This window comes from Haliotis asinina, chromosome 8, assembly GCF_037392515.1.
Source record: "Haliotis asinina isolate JCU_RB_2024 chromosome 8, JCU_Hal_asi_v2, whole genome shotgun sequence".
In the NCBI taxonomy this organism is placed as follows: domain Eukaryota; kingdom Metazoa; phylum Mollusca; class Gastropoda; order Lepetellida; family Haliotidae; genus Haliotis; species Haliotis asinina.
In genome coordinates, this window is record NC_090287.1 from 50,652,304 (window position 1) to 50,666,533 (window position 14,230).

Sequence of the window (14,230 nt, forward strand, 5' to 3'; positions counted from 1 at the left end):
CGATTATTTACAGACCGCCGCCATATGGCTGGAATATTGATGAGTGCGGCGTAAAGCTAAACTCACTCACTCACTACTGACAATATGCTAGTATTAACTATTGATACAGTGTAATCAGAAATGTTACTACATAATATTACGTGAAGAATTTTATATGGAAGTTGACAGAAACTATGCATCCATGGCATATATTAAACCATGATAAGTAAATTGGGGCATTTTGACTACCCCCTTGGAGTGATTTGACCAAACCTTGAGCCAAACCATTTTGACCAAATTTGCTGGGGCGATTTGACTGGAAGCCAGTATTCCTTGAGTTCAGGTGTGATATGCTTCTTTGCATGGGTAATCACTCTAGCTGCTGAGATTGGGTTGGTTGAAAGTTGTCCAAAATGTTGTTTCTGCAACCAAACAAAAGGCTGTTGCAGTAATCAGTTGGGTCCACTTGCACAAAACAAACTTAGCGCTACAATTATTAATCCTTAAGATGACGATCTTATGTCCCTGCTGTCTTAAGATCGGTTTTGTGCAAGTGGGTTAGGGCAATTGTATGGTGATTGTAAAGTTGGATTGTAAGGCCCTAAGACTGATTGTAACTAAGATTGCTCTGTTCAAGTGGGTCTGATTGTAACTGAGATTGCTCTGTTCAAATGGGCCCTAGATGGACGAAAGCATAATGAAATGATCTCCCTGGTTCATATATCTGACCAACTCCCCCGGAAGATATCGTTTTGACAGTAGATTTTGCACGATGCCCTGATAATGCTATGACATCGTGAACTTGATGACGTCACAATTACTAGTTGATAAAAGTAAAAATATCCTCGGCAAGCCTCGGACATGTGTTACTTTATCAACTTGTGTTCATATATTTGATATCAGTAGACAATTCAGTGAAATTTTGTATGTAATATTGCTAAAATTGGCGTAAATGAGTGAGTTTAGTTTTACGCCGCAGCCGCAATATCCCAGTTACATGGCGGCGGTCTGTAAATAATCTACTTTGGGCCAGGCAACCGAGTGAGTTACATCATGAGCATCGATCTCAGCCATTGTGATACGATGACATGTGTCAATCAAGTCAGCAAACCGAACCAGCCGACTTCCGTTAAAACATACCTCGCATCTTAGGGCAAACATGGGTTGCTAAAGATCGGTTATAACCCCAATTTTCAGGGGTACACCCAACGAAGGAGTTGATTTAATTAAAAAGTGGAGACTAAATTCAGTGGAAGTGTTTGCTGACCATTGGAATCTAGCTCCTTGTCCTTGTCAAAAAATGACATGTCTTTGAAACTGCCATCAACATACGAAGCACGTTTCACAACAGAAAAGTACAGTACTTTCTGTCAAACAGATTATGTTTCACAACAGTTCAAAGTGTGTCCAGTTGCGTTTATTTGGGTATTCTGGGACGATAGTATTTAAGATGTGTCCCTCAATTTTTACGTTTGGATAAAAAGGCAGCGCAACCCTACTTCCCTCTAAGCCACACATTCAGACTTATATAATGTAATTCCATATAAGATCGCGATGTCGTCCTATTCATGTGTCTATGGTATGGCCCTGCGCTGTTCCTCAGATCTGGGCAGGCGTAAATCCAAAGTGATTACAGAAACAATTTCAGTGTTGGATATAGTTTCCTTAGTGCTCCTACTCAAGGAAATCTCAAATTTACCATTAGGAAGCAAAGTTTATCCAAGCAACCAATAAAGCAATGTATTTATATTCTATGGAAAGGGGGACACTACATTTATCAGTTGGGTGTCAGCTGCGCCTTTTGGACATCATGGTTGTATCAGATCTTTAGTTAAGTTGTATCTGTTCTTAAGTTCAGCAAAATATGGGGATTTGGAATTCATTAATATTCACCTTGGTTCAAACGTTGTCTAAATCACCTTAGGTCAAAAAGAAAGAGAAGACCAAATCTATTGATAGGTGGCTGACTTGGAACATCTGATCTCTCTGACATGGTCAAAATAAAAAAAAAAATATCATTTTTTGCTACGAGTGTGACTCATCTAAATAAATATCTTTCATTATGCCAAAAATATTTCATTGATAGGTCAATGGGACCAAAGAATATAAATGCATGATGAGCATGAAACAAATATTTCATGAACTTGGCCTCAGCTACATGTGGACTGCATAATAAATTTTAAATCAAGTCTGTTAAAATTTAGCTAAAATTAACAAAATGATGTTCAGGTGAAATCATGAAAATCCACAAAAGATTAGAAAGACCAAGGGTTACATATGTGACTAAGCCAATTGACCTGTTCCCTTGTGTCTACTTGTACTCCGTGTGTGTGTGTGCGTGTGTGAGTGTGCAGGTGTTGGTTGAAGTGTTTGCTCATCAGGATGAAGGCCCAGGTTTGATTACCCACATGGATACAATGTGTGAAGCTCATTTCTGGTATCCACCCTGGTGAAATTGCTGGAGTATTGCTAGGAACAGCCTCTCAGGTCACTCACTTTCCTGCAGCCATAGCACTTTCCTACTGTGGCATTGCTTGCAGCTACAGCACTTTCCTACTGTGGCATTGCCTGCAGCCATACCACTTTCCTTCTGTGGCATTGCCTGCAGCCATGGCACTTTCCTACTGTGCCGTTGTCTGTGGTCATCGCACTTTCCTTCTGTGGCATTGCCTCTAGCCATAGCACTTTCCTACTGTGGCGTTGCCTGCTGCCATATCACTTTCCTACTGTGGCGCTGCCTGCAGCCATTTCACTTTCCTACTGTGGCGTTGCCTGCAGCCATTTAACTTTCCTACTGTGGCGTTGCCTGCAGCCATAGCACTTTTCTACTTTCGAGGACAAAGTGGAGAGACCAATGTTGTGGCACTTGATGTGGAAAGCCCCCTGTCCATTTGGGCCTCCCATCTTAATTTAGAGGAGACTGCAAACAGGTGGTGATCTGCTCTGATGGAATGTACTTCATAACATTATCATGTCAATTATACCACATGAAAACTTCCAGTGATGACAAGAAAAGTACTTGACAGTCCACTTTTGCCTACATCACTGTGTTCTTCCAAGCTTTAATGTATGAAAGTTGAGGTCTACATTGGATATCATATCTTGTATGGACAAAAGGTTCCCTAGTAAGGGCCTGTCAAGGTCCGTGTTAGTATTGATCATCAGTAACCCAGGCTTGGAGCAAGAGGCGACAAATGGGATCACTTGGTCAGACTTGCTCACTTGGGTAACACCTCATCAGTTCACAATTGTGCGGATTGATGCTCGTGCTGTTGATCACTGGACTGTCTGGTCCACAATCAATTACTTACACACTGCCATCATATAGTTGAGTGCAGCTTAATCTAAACTAACTCACTTCAAAGAAAAAAAAATATTTACTCTCTTCTTAGTAAGGACATTCACCAATGTAATGTATGTTATGACTGCTATGCCATACTTCAGATAATGTTCATAGGAGGACACTGACAACTGTGAGCTAATATAAATGTCTTGATTTCTGATTTGGTAGAATGTGGTAAGCCCATAAGGTGAGTCTGTTGGAAGATTCCCATATATTTTGTTTGTAACAGGTAGAGTGCTGAACCTACTTCTAAATACAGAAGATTTAAGATTATTAATTCACCATTTGTGGGCTCAGTCATTTCCTAATTCTACTTTCATATTGTCAAAATGTTGTGAGTTCAAACTTCTTATTAAGTCTAAACATAACACAATAAACAATCAGTTCTTGCGTATACAAAGATTTATTCAACAAATGAATAAGAAGTTAGGAAAAATAAAATGTCAAGGCACAACAGTGCAAGATGGTATAAAAATACTTGCATACTAAAATAACATAAAAATGAATAACAGCATAAACATAACTAATATGTATATATGATAATAGACTGCATGAATATATTAAAGCAAGTTTGGAGAAAAACCCATAAACATCACAGAATGCATTTACCAACTTTTGGACAACCTTCCCCTAAAATATCCCTCCAAGCACAAATATTTTGGAACATCAAGACTCCTTTTTGACTAAGTAAACATTCCCTGATCAAATTGAAAGCAGTGAAAGTTCTTTTAGCCAGATCAAGTCACATGGATAACTCACATTATGAGTGATTACTTCATTGAAAAGTTGATAATCTGGACTCCTCTGAAGATGGAGGATATAAGGGCGAATGTTCCTAAAGTGGAAGCTGTCAAAGTGGCATGTTGTCAACACTGGCATAAAATCTCAATCCCGTCTGTTTTCTTGTACGCTTACCATCAGCTCTGCAATCCAGCACATTGTCCAAACCGGATTATTTCTTCAGTCCCAGTGAGTGCCGGTTTAGACAGCCTCTACTGTATCTGGATTTATGACATTTCATTCTAAACCAAGCATCTCTGCTTCAACATATCTATGCAATTCCTCAGTCAGCAATTGATATACTTTTGGCCTGCAGTCTGTTCAGTGAAGCAATACAAAATGACTGAAAGCGGCTTCAGGTGATACAGTTCTTGGCAGTGGTGCCAGTGTCAGAGATCAGAAAACAGGGGTAACAATCACCAAAATAATCTGTATTCTGTAAAGTAACTGTAAATAGTATTTCATAGACAATGACATGTTACAAACTGCAAATACTGAACATGATAATTGTGATATGTGCACAAACCATCTGGTTCATTCCTCGACAAGATGTCCCCTTGTCTCACAAAACTAATGCAAGATTACTGCGTAGCACAACATATGTAAACCTACAGATCTAACAATCTCTGATGTTATCAGGCCAGTCCACTTGACTTCAATGTTTTACAGACATGCTGTACCCAAATTCCCAAATTGAGTGAGATGGGCCTAATATACAACGGATTTGATTGTATGTTAAGACATTTCCCTTTAGAATTCTAACTCTAAACCAAGTCTGATTTTGTATATACCCCCTACCCAAAAATCCATAAAACAAGAGATATTACTGGGCCTGCCTATGTTTGGTTAGAGTGAGTAGTACATATTGACAAGTTTCAATGACTATCAACCAGAAAATAAAAACAGAAATCTGTACGTGGAATTTAAAACTAATGACAAGATATGAAAGGTGTGTTCAATGCTAGCTGTCTTACTTTTACGCTACAAATAATCAAATGCGTAAGTATACAAAATTAGTCGGTTGTGTGTAACACTTTTACAACTTACGCAGATCAAACAAAAGAAAGGCTTAGAAGACATAAAAATTACTGTGCACAACATTTGATTGAAAACAGCAAGAGAGACACATTTATATAATGTGTTTTCAAACAAGCAAATCAAACTGAATGTTGAAAACAGACAGAGAAGTTAATGGCCTACCCTAAGGACTTTTTGAATTGTCTTCACCAGTCTCTCCTGATGAAAATTAAATGGCGTCTGTTTTATTTATCAATATATTGATAGCAGTCTCTCTAAAATCAGCTGACATTTCTGTATACTGTCACCCATCTTTAGCCCTTATTCAGTGTTTGCCTTTTTGTCATCCTGAGCATCCAACATATTGGATAACTTATCCAACAAGTCCTTAGCCTGAAATCAGAAAGGAAAATGATACAGAGGTCCTGACGTTCTACTTGCTTAGTTGTAAGAAGAGTCAAGTGATATAAACAGCCTAAAAGTCTGAAGCAAGGCAGCGGTCATAAAGGAAAGCTATTGATCATTTGTGTCTGTTTCATACATATAAACGCAACGCTCAGCTTGTTTACTGTTTTATGATACAATAACAATACTGAAAGCCATGACAAAAGAGCAGTTGACTAGTTGATTAGATTTAAAAGAGAAATATGACTTAAAGCTAGCAAGGTCAGATTTGATCCTTGTATATGTATTTTGGATGTGAAACCCACCATGGCCGCCAGACGCTCATCATTCATGTGTAGGACCTTGCTGAGCATTTCCTTGGCAGTATCTATGTTGCCACACATCAGATTGGCATAGCCGGACACCAAGAAAAGACCAGGATTGTCTTTTTCCACCTCCAAAACATTCTTGGAGTGCACGAGGATTTCAGGATAACGCTTCAGCTTGTTCAGCAAGTCAATCAACTGTGTCTCATAGGCCTAACACAGAAACACATCATGTTTACTTAAAACCTCAATATTTTCAGTAAAGGTTTATGATATATGCTTATTTATCAGAGCTCCAGATAAGATTTAGATCATTTGGGTACAGTCTGTTTTTGAAATGGGTATTATGAATGTTGAGTGGGTATTTCACATTCTGTTACCCACTGCTTTCAATTATGTGGGTATTTCAGTGATATTACTCACCTCAGTATATATCATGGACTAAGTTTACTAAGACAGTATGTACTGCCTTATGTTATACCTAATCAAAACCAACTAAAATATAACAGGAATAATTTCATGATTTTATAAAAAAAACAAAAACACTCATACTGTACTGAAAACACTAGTCCTATACAAACAGTATAACTTCTTGTCTTTTTCACTATGCAAGTGCTTTTTATAGATTTATTCTGTACACGTTTTAAACTTTCTGTATATCTGACATGTTAAATGAGTAGTTGGTACCCAACAATTATTTTTCAATGCGTAAATGGAAATTTTCTATGGGTATTTTACCCAGATACACTTCTTATTTGGTTTTCTGATTTATAATACTGAACTGTAGCTCACTGGTGTGTACAGTCACCTGATCCAAAAGTCAGCAAAGGTTATGTTTCCTAACAGACAAAACAATGCCTACAGCATCATGTCTTACATAAAAAAAGTTCTATACTTCCAGTTTTCGTTAGAAATAAGTACCCTCCAATGAATGTCAGTCTCCCAAACATTGAGAAAGGAATCAAATTCAAGACTAGTTTGCCAACTTAAAGCTGTTCAACAGCAAATCACAAAGTCTAGGAAGCAAACCACCCTGGATAATCCAAGCTGCCTGTGAGGGACTATAGGGTTAACAGTTATGTTATCCCACCCATTTTCTGCTGGTTTAACAAATCAATTTTGAATAAACTCACTTGTCTGAGGTCAGACCACATCTATCACATCTGCTTCAGTGTAGTAGGACTGAAGTCCTAGAAACTCTCAGGAGTCAAGATGCCAAGCATGGACACCCATCCAAGGATCCTCCAAGCTCAACATTGCTAAACGTCAACTAATTTGTGAGCTCAGCTCTATGCACAGGACCACACAGCACAAATGAGCTATTGAAATGTGTTTTTGACTACATACGTGCACACAAATTAGTCCTATTTCATGTACAGAATCTTATATTGAAGCCTTGTACAGTGCTCAGAGTCACATGGCTATGATCTATGTTACTAGACATTATATCTGCTCTACACACACAATTTCAGTTCAGTTTCCAGGCCGCTTTTTAAGTAATGACATCAGCTTATGTATGGTTCCATGTTGCACAATCCCACAGGTCTCCATGTTAAAGGAGTTCTTGACACTTGTTGCCATTTGATAATTGTGCAACAGAAATTTAAATAGAAACTATTTGATTGTAGGTAAGATGATTCCTCACAAATGTGCAACATTTGACTTGGATCTTACAAAAATTACATTCATGAAAATTATTTATGCTACACTAAATATATCATGTACATCCATGGAAATTATCAAGTGTCTGAATACAGTTGGCATGTGTCTGTATCCACATGGTCTAGTATGCTTTACTGATAAACTCATAACATGGTGTGGTATCCTTTAAGAATGATCTCGTTACATTGACTGGCATTCATGAGGAATAAACTCACAATATGGTCTGGGTATGCCTTGTGGCCAGCTTCCAGCACCTCCACAGCTATATCATCTCTACCTGCATCAGTGCACCACTGTGCTGCAGCATTGTACACTGCTGTGTTGTAGTCAGCGTTGATCATGGTGGGAAGCAGCTGCAACAACTCCTCGGTTGCACCAGCTGGAATCAGGTGCTTCACAGCCTTCTGCTGACACAAGGTGGCATCACCAGGCCAGCTGCAACAGTCAAGAGTGATTGGGGTCCAGGGGTCCTCAGTAATTTTGTAGTATGTCAACCTGACGATGAGTCTGGTGCAAACTGAGAACATAAGCAGGCCATGAAGAGTTGTGTCTCGTTTTTGTCTCTCTGAACAAGGTTTGACACTACATCAATAATACAGCTATTACAGGGCAAATCTTAACTTTGAATAAATGATCACTATTCTTTGGTATATATATATTAAAGGACACTGAATTGCAAGTAATGTGTGAATTGTGCAGACACAATCAAAGATACTACAGTATCTGAACAAAACTCAGAGGATCCTTACATTAACTGGACACAAATTCTGACTGCAGCATATTGTATTTAGATCACTTAGTGCCCCATGGCACCCTGAAGAAATAGGTAAACATAGGTCAATAACACTGAAATTTTCTAGGTTTGACTAGCATTGTGGACAAATACCAACAACCAAACATTTATTAACAATGCTTTTTAACAGCCATCGTCCAAATATACACATGCATAAAAGTTAAGTACCACCCACTATTCTTGTGATCTGCTACTTTGGATACTCAATGGTAACTATTATAACGAGATCTATACCTGTCATTGACATCATTGGTTTGATTATGTTTGGCAACTAAGTGGGTGATGACGCTGTGATGATGACCCATTTGCCTTGCAATAGTCCTGCATGGCATGCCAGCATTTTTCATGCCTGTCACCTGCCATCTCTCAGTGGTAGTTAACCAGACCATGACTGATTTTCTAACTCTAAACTGAAAGGAGAATCTCACAACAGACCGGTGAAACCAGGCATGTGAAACTTGATTTTCAAGATTCAGATGGTAGGGAAATGGAGTTGCACATGCAGAATGTTTTCCTAGTGATATCGTATATCTTGACAATTTTAGGTTCACGAATCTATGGAAGTCTAATTCAGTCATAAGCATTTATAGTTTGTATTTCTGTTCTTCATTAGTGAAATCAATACATGAAAATAGTGGCGCTTAACTTTTGTGCATGTGTATATTACTTATAAATGACCAAAAACTATGTTGCGAAGCCATGCGAGAGTTAATTGTAATCATTTATTTGAGGACAATCTGCATTCTTAATTCTACAGCAGTGTACATTGTGTTGCAAGCCACTTGTTCCTCTGTCACTTTCATTAATTATGGTGTATGACATTGTGGCCTTTATTGGTCATCCCCCTTGGCCGTGTCATCGCATCAACTGTTCAAGGAGGTGCTATTGTATCTCTGTTTGTCCATTGTTGAGTCATGAGTCTTTGCCTGTCCATTGTCAAATAATGTACATCTGTCTCTGTCTTTGTCTCTGTACCTGTATGTGTGTGCGTGTGTGCGTGTGCACACTCACATCTATATTGGAAAAGACGAGTCTGTTATGTCTAGGGACGACCATGAGCAGGATAATGCCACTCATAGGAAATGCCGTGTGGTTGAGATGGATGTCATGTCTTGTGGACACAGCGAAAGAAGTTTGAACTCAACTATGCCTTTGTCTTCGTCAACGTACACTCAGTATTTATTATGGGCCAATCTACCTTATCTACATCTGACAAATCAAATGAAGCATTATAACTTATGCAGTTGTATTAGTATTAATAAAAGTGGGGGAAACATTTTCCCCAGAACAAGTAGATATGCTTGCAGTGAGGAGGCCCTCTGTTGAAAAAACAACAGTTTTTATACTGATTACATTTATTTATTGACAGGATGTAATAAAGGTAAAGTATTGAAAAGAATTATGGGCTTCACAAATTGTACCCAAGTTAGGAATGAAAACCTGGTCATCAGTTAGACAGACACTTTACATTTTTGGCTGTACCAACACTCTACTACCGAACTAGGAAAACCTGTAATTACACTGACATGGTAAGTGCATGGTCCAGGGTCAGGTGTTGAGGACGAGGCTGATCCCGGGGCTGGAGGATGTCCATGAAGTCCAGGATGAAGTAGGAGACTGGGTCCGGGTCATGCTCCAGGAGTACCAACAGGATCTGCTCAGTCTCTGCATATCTCTTGTTGTTAAACAGGTACTGCAATATCTCATTGCTGATGGTCTTGATACGCTCATGGACAGCTTTGTTGCGGACCAGGATATCAACTGTAATGTTGTAAGTTTGCCTTAACACTACTGTGAACAGCATTTCAAGCAATTTTACTCAAAATTCAGAAATGCTGCACCAAAGTGTAATGCAGCATCTGGTGCAGAGTTCACAGACAAATGAATTTTTCAAAACAAAATAGCAGAGGGAGATGTTGTGATCTTTTATAGTAATTGTCTTTCTTCAGTCATTCAAGATTCATGGTATCTGAAAATATGATGAGCAATCATCTTAACATTTATCAAACAATCAGGTCTCACAAAACTCAGAACTGTTTATTATCAGATGGGACTTTAACACAGTCCCCACTGATGCCAACCGGAATAACTGTGAAAATGGGGAGTACCAGTTACAGAGGAAGCTGTCAAAAGTGGCAGCTGGCATAAATATTTCAGTCTTGTTTGTGCCTAGTACAGTTAGCATCATGTAAAAGCTCTGCAATGCGTCGGCTGTCATTCGCGGATTTTGACATGAAATGAGATGCCTGAATACATCTGTGTGTTTATACAGTTTGATGAAGATTCCACTTTGCCACACCCATCAACCACACTGACTTACTCACATGGAGGAACTGTACCTGATGCAGTGACAAGGATCCGACACTGCTAACCCATCAACCATAGTGACTTACTCATTATACATTCATGAGGATCTGATTATGCCCACACATAAATGACAGTAACTCACATGGAGGAAATGTGCTCCACTGTTACAAGGATTTCACTCTGCACACCAGTCAACCACAGGGACTCACACGGAGGAACTATTCCACAGTTACAAGGTTTTCACTCTGCACACCAGTCAACCACAGGGACTCACACGAAGGAACTGTATTCCACAGTTACAAGGATCCCACTCTGCACACCAGTCAACCATAGGGACTCACACGAAGGAACTGTATTCCACAGTTACAAGGATCCCACTCTGCACACCAGTCAACCATAGGGACTCACACGGAAGAACTGTATTCCACAGGGACAAGGTTTTCACTCTGCACACCAGTCAACCACTGAGACTCACAGGGGGGAACTGTATTCCACAGGGACAAGGTTTTCACTCTGCACACCAGTCAACCACAGAGACTCACAGGGGGGGAACTGTATTCCACAGGGACAAGGTTTTCACTCTGCACACCAGTCAACCACAGAGACTCACAGGGGGGAAACTGTATTCCACAGGGACAAGGTTTTCACTCTGCACACCAGTCAACCACAGAGACTCACAGGGGGGAACTGTATTCCACAGTTACAAGGATCCCACTCTGCATACCCATCAACCATAGCGACTCACTCACGGGGGGGGGGGGGGGGACTGTATTCCACAGTTACAAGGATCCGAAACTGCACACCCATCAACCACAGTAACTCAATCACAAGGAGGAACTATACTTCACAGTGACAAGGATTCTATTCAATACCCCCATCAACCAGTGACTCACATGGAGGAACTGTGCTCAACCAAGTGACAAGGATTCCACTATGCACACTCATTAACCAGAGTAATTCACTAGCACAAAGAAACTTAAGAGTGACAAGGACTGAAGGATTCTACTCAATACACCCATCAGCCACTGTCATTCGCCTGGAGGAACTGCACTCAACACAGTGACAAGACTTTCACTCATTTCAACCCATTATTAACAGTGACTTACGGACATGCAGGAACAGCGTCACTCCTTCATCATGCCTTCCCAACCGATACAGGATCATTGCCTGGTTCTCCAAGAACTTCCGATACTGGAAGTCATCCTCTGCTATTTCATTCAGCTGAAAAGGAATATTTTGAGGGGAACAAAACACTGACAAGTTTGCCAACTCTCACATTATATTATATTAGATAAATACCTTCCCAGTCTACTGAGTGTAGAGTAAATACCATGACAACAGATGCTGTTTAGAGGATGCAAAGAGTAATCCATACAAGACGAAAAACTGAATCGTACTTTGCTAGCTGACTATAACTTTCCGCCAACTTAGTTGATTATTGATATTAAGTGATCAGTGAAAGTTCTGGACATTATTCGATTCACCAGGGATTGTGTGTGGAAATACATATGGTTATGGAAAAAATTATACTGGAAATTATATATGGAAAAAAAGATACTGTCCACTTGAGGGCTGTGCGTTATAATCATTACATTCACGTATTCAATCCTTCAAATCTTAATTATGAAACACAATCATATCTTCCTCTAAATAATAAACAATCAGAAATACCTTGTATATTTCAATAGTTTTGATATTGTATTCCAAAGCCTTCTCGTAATTTGGTTTTTCACGATACAGCTCAAGTGTTGCCAAGTTGCCATAAGCCAGAGCCACATAGGTATGGTCCCAGCCAACTGCTGCCGCCTTCATTTCAAGGGACCTAAACAATAGAAACATGTGTCATCAGAAGATGACATATCCCCCCACATATTTGAAAGGACAAATCATCAGATGGTTGATGCATTTTTTAGATTAAGTTTGAATTGTTTCCATGGAAATCATGAAAAATATAAATGCCATATATCTGTAAACAGCAAAAGGTATCACTTCAAGATTTGTCTCATACGTCTGTCAAGATCTGTTGAAAGATATCAAATGGTTTTTAAGTTGTGCACCGGAAACAAAGCCTATCGATCCCTTTTAAGACTAAGTCCGAATTGTTTTCATGGAAACCGAGAAAAATAAAAATGCCAAAAATTTGTAAATAGCAAAAGGCACTATTCTGGGTTCTAGTTCACATATGTGCCAAGTTTTGCTGAAAGATATTTAGAAGTTTTCAAGTTATGCTCTGGAAACGAAGCCCATCCCTCCCTTTTAAGACTAAGTTCGAATTGTTTTCATTGTAACCGAGAAAAATAAAAATGCCAAAAATTTGTAAATAGCAAAAGGCACTATTCTGGGTTCTAGTTCACATATGTGCCAAGTTTTGCTCAAAGATATTAAGAAGTTTTCAAGTTATGCTTCTGAAACAAAGTCCGTGCCTCAATTTTGAGACTTAGTCCGAAATGTTCCATGGAAACCGGGAAAATAATAAATCACAATCTGTAGCAAAAAGCACCTCTATAGGTTCTGACTGATATATCTACCAAGTTTTGCAGATAAATATTATACGGCTTTTGAGATATGCTCTGGAAATGAAGCTAACCCTGCCATTAGACAGAGACCAAAACGTTTCATGCAAAAACAAAAACAAAAAATAAAAATGCCCAAAATCTGAAAATAGCAAAAGGGCACAACCATAGGTTCAGATTATTGTATGTATTAATTTTGGTATAAAAATATTGAATGGTTTTTGAATTATGCTCCAGAAATGGACAGATGGATGGACAGATGGATGGATGGACAGACAGACGAGGCATCAGCTATATCCCCCTCCATTACATGCAGGGGGGATAAAAAGAGACCTACAATGCAGCAAAAAAGAGACCTACAACACAAGACCTATAGCAACAACAAAATACTGAGACCTACAACACAATACAGAGACCTACAACAAAAAACATGGTGCTACAACACACAAACTGAACCTGAAACACAAGACAGATATATCTTGCACCTGACAGGCCTACAACACAGGAACTTGACTTGCAACACAAGACAACCACACATTTCCAACAAAAGACAGAAATCTACAACACTAGAAAATCCTACAACACAGGAAATGGACCTGCAACACAAGACAGCCCTGCAATAAAAAACAGAGATTTAAAACCCTAGACAGACTTACAACACAGGACAGAGACCTATGACACAGGAACTGGAAAGTCTCTTACTTGTTTATGATGGACTAAAAGAAATCCGACAGGGAGTGGAATTAGACATACATGAAAATCTTAAGCTTACAAAAAAGTATGAACAAGCTACAGGTTTAGTAACAAGTATAGTGTACAAAAAACACTTGAGCAATAAAGCACAAAATACCTGTAACACTTTTGGTCAATTCTTCAAGGATCTACATATACCAAACATGGAAAGCAGCTTTGATAATCCCTTTGCTAAAGAAGTTGCACGCTCAATATCAAATATTGAATGATATGAGAAAAGTAAAAATATATGTGAAGGAGACATGTATTCACGTTTGAACTATTCACTCTCAGTGAGATTGTAACCATCATCCAAAGGCTAAAAAATAACAAAGACTCAGGGAACGATACTTTACAATGTTAACGAACATGGTATGCAGGTACAGTGTTCCCA

At 39.1% G+C, this 14,230-nt stretch overlaps 1 protein-coding gene across 1 annotated transcript in view; it reads right to left on the bottom strand.

The window, feature by feature from the left end:
• Nucleotides 1-3,706: 3,706 nt before the first annotated feature.
• Nucleotides 3,707-14,230, bottom strand: part of LOC137294859 (TPR repeat-containing protein DDB_G0287407-like) — a 40,370-nt gene continuing 29,846 nt past the window's right edge. Inside the window, exons 22-27 of the mRNA XM_067825996.1 lie at nucleotides 12,263-12,413; nucleotides 11,698-11,812; nucleotides 9,811-10,045; nucleotides 7,707-7,926; nucleotides 5,830-6,042; nucleotides 3,707-5,512 (exon numbers count right to left, since the gene is read on the bottom strand). Of these exons, the coding sequence (XP_067682097.1) occupies nucleotides 5,441-5,512; nucleotides 5,830-6,042; nucleotides 7,707-7,926; nucleotides 9,811-10,045; nucleotides 11,698-11,812; nucleotides 12,263-12,413 (1,006 nt within the window). The 3' untranslated portion in view covers nucleotides 3,707-5,440. The remainder of the gene's footprint in view (nucleotides 5,513-5,829; nucleotides 6,043-7,706; nucleotides 7,927-9,810; nucleotides 10,046-11,697; nucleotides 11,813-12,262; nucleotides 12,414-14,230) is intronic.